We start from the raw sequence: 6,000 nt of genomic DNA, 5'->3' as shown, positions 1-6,000 counted from the left end.
AGGACTGTGTAGGTCAATTCTCCATTAGGTTTATTTGGGGCAAGCCATTTTAATTGAACTTCTTTGGACCCATCAACAGTAGCAAATATATCAACTGTTCCCTCAGGGGAAGCTTCCATAGTCCGAGCTTCTACCTGTAAGTTCGAGCACGAGATTAAATTTTGTTGCCTTAGTTTATAAACAGAGAAGGAATGAGAAATGCAAAATTTTAAGAAAAGTTATTTCTTTTGGAAAAAAAAAAAAAAATGTAACTAACACTGCAGACATCCTAATCACACATCCTTAAGTATTTTACTTTCCTTTCATCTACACTTGTTTGAAGCTGTCCAGCAAGTAACATATTTTATACAGAGACCTCTTTAAGGAACAAGAGAAAAATACTAGAAAAGAATGAAAGATCCATTTCTGGAAAACACCATTACACCTCATGTGGATCAATGATATCAGCTTAGCATTAGGGGAGGAAGCACCAATAGAAAATCACAGATTTTTTTAGTTTCTGCATTTTAAAAGACAACTGTAAGGAACGTGTTTACACACTGCAGTAAATTATTATAGATATTTTACAGAGAAAAAATATCCTTTGTGGAATATTGGTTGCTCCCCAAATTAACCTCTAATTTCACCTAACAAATTTAAGTTGCAATAAAAAGTAGATCTTTAAAAGAAAACAAAATATGATAAAAGAACTAGAAAATGTAATGAATATGAAAGGTTTTTCATATAAATAAATAAATATTCATTCAACATTATAGAAATTTAGTATTTAAATTTCACAACTTGTAGTAAATATTCAGTACTATGGAAAAAAAAATAATTTGCTATCACGTTATTTATGGCAACAAGTTTGTTTCTCCTATATTATTTATTTGATGTTTTCTAAGGTATAAGATGGTTTCACACCTTTCTAAGCGCCTCTCAGCTGCAAGTTCATGGGAGTGCTAATAAATGTTATTTTTAATCTGCCACACCTGCTCTGTCATTAAAATAACCAAACATACTTCCTCTGTCCTTCAAACATGAACGTTTTGCTTTTTAGCATGTAAAATTTTGAAATTTTATTGTTTACAAGGGCCAGGCTGTATCTTTTACCTGCATCAATATCACTACATGTGCTTCTGTATTTATACATTCTATTGTATTTCAAATAGATGAGCAGTTGCAGTAAAGTCAACAGGACAAAGTACATACTTAAAGACAAACAAATGCTTCACCAATTTATTGGATCAGTTCCAGATTGATTATTTGGATATTTCAAAAACATCCTTATGGAAGAATTTTACTAAACTGTGCTTTCTAAACTCAAATAATTTACTGTAAAGTTGTGCTGCCAAGTGCAGGTACTCCGATTTCACCACATCAGAAACATGGAGAAATTGATACTACCTATTTTCTTCTGCTAAGGAGGACTAAAATATTCTTAAAACAATATGATTTTGTAGCAATCTCTACCACTTTCTAAACAGATGCAACAGCTGTATTGTATCTCTAGCCTTCTCTTTAAACCAGCTATTCTTTTCAGTATAAAAAAAATATTGAAACACTGTTCGGAATCAGTACATGTAGTAACCTCTCAGCTCACCTCTGCAGTGTATTTTGAAAATAGTAGTTTCTGTAAAACATATGGCACAAAAAACGTTTCATATTTCTTTTTCTAAACATAACTTTATACACAATTCTGTGATATTTTCAGATGTATTTATTAACAACTTAATAAAAACACTCTGCTATCATATAAGTAACACTAAATCATAGAATAGCAATAATAATATTGGGAAAATATTGTTATCCTTGAGATAACAAAATATTGTTATCCATCTAAGTTCAGAAAAAAGGGCTAACATACATATAAGCTAAAACCCTGAGATTTAAGTTTAATAGCAGAGTATTGAGATGACAAATATTCAGTGCAGACAATTTCCATTTATTTACAATATATTTATAAGACCACATTTTAAAACCAGCAGAATTTCAGATCTCCCAAATCCCTCTGAAGAATCTATTAGAGGTTACACTATTTCTTGATAAATCATATTTTTATTCCTCTTTAAGCAACAAAAAACAATTAGAACAGACACAAAAGCAGTATCTTGGCTTTACTAGAAAGAGATTAAAATTTAGCATTTCTCAATTTACATGTTACTGATTTGCATCTTACTTGAAAACAAATTAAAATCACTGAAAAAAAAAAAGTTAAACAAAAGCTATCTAACCCAAATAAAAAAGTTATTGAAACACAGTAACTGCTAATGCTCTCATAACCAATTAAGATCTTCAGAGCCACTTTCAGAAACATAAGCTGGAGAAATCCCATATTTAGGATAGTCACATAGCATTTGTTCATCGATTAGGACACATTAAGCACAAGATCAGCAACGAAAATAGCTGGAAGTGTATCAGTTTACTGCTGGGAGGTGTTTCCCATGCTATTTAGAGTAAAGGCAAAACATTTGGTTTTTCGCTTATTTTACGTGCTGGATTTATTCTGTAATTGATATAAAAATATTTCAAAAAATCAAATGAAGATGTAGTGCTTTAACTTCCTGGCAGCACTTAGGTGAGCCTAAATAAAGATGTGCTTCAATTCCTGTGATTAGAGATGGATCACTGGCTTTAAAACAGTTTGTGTACTGATCATGGCATGCAGACGGTTATCAGCTACAGCGACCCCTACTTAGAATTATTTCAAAAGACAAGTTACGAGTCCACAGTTCAGTGGAGATGTGCAAAAAGGCTCCTAAAAATATTTTTCTAAATCCTAACTACTGTCATTCTGTTCTGTCCTTTTGATGCCTATTTGATCTGACAGAAGTACTGAAAACACACATATTTCATCTGTATGCAAAGTCTGGTAACGACTTGTCTTAAACATCACTACTAACACAATAGATTAAGTTATTGTACATCAAACACCTGAAAACAAGGTTTGCTTTTAGGGTATATGTGAAGTTGTAAAAAACGTACAAGAAAAACTGGCAAAAAGCCATTCAAGCTCTTAAGAGTAAATATCCTTCAAAGTAGAGCAAGCTATAAAATGTTTAATGGTTATAAAGTCTAGTCTTCTTCTACAGATAGATGATGTTACCAGCATTTGAAAGAAAGCAATCTTGGAAAGAATATTGGAAATGTGACTAACGAATTATACCATCAAAATAAAACCTGGACATTCTTTCCAGAGCACAATATAGTAATATTATAAATTATGACAGAAAAATAAGCAGAAGAACATGAAAACTCCCCAATTCTCCCTTTTTTTTTGCTTTTTTCTTCCTTTTCTTGTTAGCAAAATTAAAAGTGCACATATAAACAAAAAATTAAATCTCAGAATTAATACAGGTCTCTTTCTCAATTATACTTGAAAACAAAACCAAGCATAATAGATACTATTCCCATTATTAATCAGCTACAGTACTATGAAACCATACTCATTTATCAGTTCAGCTATACATCTAAAAAACTTTAACAAAATAAAAGTGCTGCTGAAGGTTTGTTTTTCACATGTCAAGTTTAATATTCCTGTATTCTCAAATGCTGAAAAAATGGGATGTTGTACAAGACTGGTAAAATATGTCCAGCATAATATTTCAATCACATACTTGCATTCAAAAGATATTTACGAATCACCATATTTTCCCCATTCCTGTTGCCACTTCTGGCTTCTGCAATTCTCAAATTAACTTCAGTCCTTTCAGTCAGGCAGCTAGAAATTTGCTCATTACTGGAACACTAACTCTTTTTTTATATATGTCCTTATAAATCTTGCTAAAGCACATCTGCACCTTTCAAACAAATTAACTGTATTTAATTTCAATAATGTCTGTTTCAGCCTCAAATTTTGCCTTTCTTCACTGTATCTATGTTCTACTTTGGAACGGTGCCTAACAGTGACCTATCAAATCTTCAGCAGCTCTTAAATAGGATTTTTTTTTTTTTTAAATGTCACATTTTGCCATATGGGTTAGTACTGACCACAGTGAATCATCACCATTTACTCTGATATTCACTGCAATCTGACATTTATTACACTCCCAGAATGCAAATTACAGTACTCACCAATGGACCCAAAGCACAACCTTTTGCAGTACATGCCTGGACTCTGAAGGAATGCAGACTCCAAGGAGCAAGTCCATAAGCATAACAACTTAGCTGTGATGAATTCTGCATCAGAACACCATCCATATACAATCCATAGCCAGTAATAAGACCTATAAAACAATGTGATAGCACTTACTTAATATCTAAAGAGCTACTGAGTTTAGAAGGAAACTAATGCTACAGACATTAGGGTGGTAGTAGTAGTATTTCAAACACTTTATAGTCGAGCAGATAAGTCTTTAGCAACACTTAGGAAAAACAGCCTCTCCCATCTTCAAGTGTTGAAAGCCTCACAAGCAGATTGCATTTTTTGAAAACAATTACACTGTTCCAAAGATTACCCCTTAACAAACTTGTTTCTGAACAGCAGCTAACATCACCTTGGAATCAGGAAAACAGAGGCAATTCTGTTTCACAACCTTCTCTGCATATGGCTATGAAAACAAGAACTGGAAAGACACACACAACCTCCTCACATCTTAACAGCTTCAGACTTCTGAATTTAATGAACTAAGGATTGAATTTTACAGACTTGCTTAGACTTTCAAAGTTGAGCTTGAAAAGGAATTCTTTTTCTCAGGGCTATTCCATCATCTTTCTCACTTCTGAATATTCTTAAAATAACTTAAAAAGCTATTTAAGTGTGAAATCTTAGGTTCAGTAAATGCAAAGCTATAGGACTCATTAGAAGTGAGTTCAGTTCAGAGGATGCCTTCTAATCTTCTCATTATAGAAAACATCTTCGTATTGTAAAAATATAGTTCAGTTCATCTTTCCTTCCCTTAAAACTGAATTGTTCGAAACTACATTGAGAAGGATTCTGTTTGAAATTGAGATAAGATTTTCCCCTCTACTGAATGGAGAAATGCTTCGTAAATAAAATTGTATATACTTCAGAAGATTTATATGCTAAATCAATGCAGAGCTGAGTATGGCAAAGTGATTCACAAACTCCTTGATTCTTTTCTCTTCTAGAAAAGCGAGAGGCTAAACTCAAGTCAGACAGCAGAGATGTGTGTGTGGGATGAAGTCCTGGTAAATCTCACACTATCCATCCTACCACATTTGACAGGCTTCCTAAAGCAAAAATCCCGTGAGTTTCCATGTCTAGTCGCTTGTAAAGCAAGGGCATTAACAGTTGATATTTACCCTACATTAAATAAACAAATTTTATACATATATAAAAATATTATATTTATCTCAGAGGAAAATTGTGAATGCTGGCATTAAGGATGGGTTTTAAAGGGGGAAAACAAACAAACAAACAAACAAAAAAACCCCACTGAAGTGCTTTAAGTACCTATACCAGTATCACTAACCCTTTAAAATAATGGACAAATCATTATTAATTCCTTTGATATTTATAGTAAGGACATAAGGGAATGAAACAAAATGAGATCATAGGATATTAATATGGGTGTCATAATCTATGAGATTCCCACTGTAACTCAGTACTAATTAACTGGACCGTTATTTTGAAGCATTCCTAAAACCACAGCACTCTGCAGCATCTCCACTCTGAGGAGCAGCTTGTTGAGCAACACTGTCAGCTTTTGTTAGTCCTTCCAGTACTGTCAGAGAACACCAGTATTGACAGTAGATCCCCTCTACTGTCTCTTGATTTTACTTCTGCCTTTGCTTTATATGACTCTGATGGAGAAAATTTACTATGCCTAATATTTCCCATACAAATTCCATATAGCCTTGGAAGATACAGTCCAGATGAAGACTTGATTTTATTTATGACTTGTACACAAGCAAATTGAAGTTTTGAGAAGTGACCAACCACGGAAAATTTTCAATGGTGTAAAGAGATAAAGGTCACTTTTTTTTATGTGAAAGGATTTTAAAAGAGCAGACTTCAAACTATATGGCAAGACTACAATGGATATCTTTTGAGGAATA

At 33.0% G+C, this 6,000-nt stretch overlaps 1 protein-coding gene across 1 annotated transcript in view; it reads right to left on the bottom strand.

Annotated features, from left to right (window-relative positions):
• The window catches only part of USH2A (usherin), a 386,243-nt gene that overhangs the window by 173,551 nt on the left and 206,692 nt on the right, over positions 1 to 6,000 (bottom strand). Inside the window, exons 35-36 of the mRNA XM_086744172.1 lie at positions 4,054 to 4,205; positions 1 to 134 (exon numbers count right to left, since the gene is read on the bottom strand). The exon at positions 1 to 134 is cut by the window's left edge and continues 29 nt beyond it. Coding sequence (XP_086600298.1) covers positions 1 to 134; positions 4,054 to 4,205 — 286 coding nt within the window. The remainder of the gene's footprint in view (positions 135 to 4,053; positions 4,206 to 6,000) is intronic.

The sequence above is a fragment of the Chlamydotis macqueenii genome, chromosome 3 (assembly GCF_036417535.1).
Source record: "Chlamydotis macqueenii isolate bChlMac1 chromosome 3, bChlMac1.mat, whole genome shotgun sequence".
NCBI classification, from domain to species: Eukaryota; Metazoa; Chordata; class Aves; order Otidiformes; family Otididae; genus Chlamydotis; species Chlamydotis macqueenii.
The sequence above is the reverse complement of the archived record's forward strand: the minus strand, read 5'-3'. Positions and strand labels throughout refer to the sequence as shown.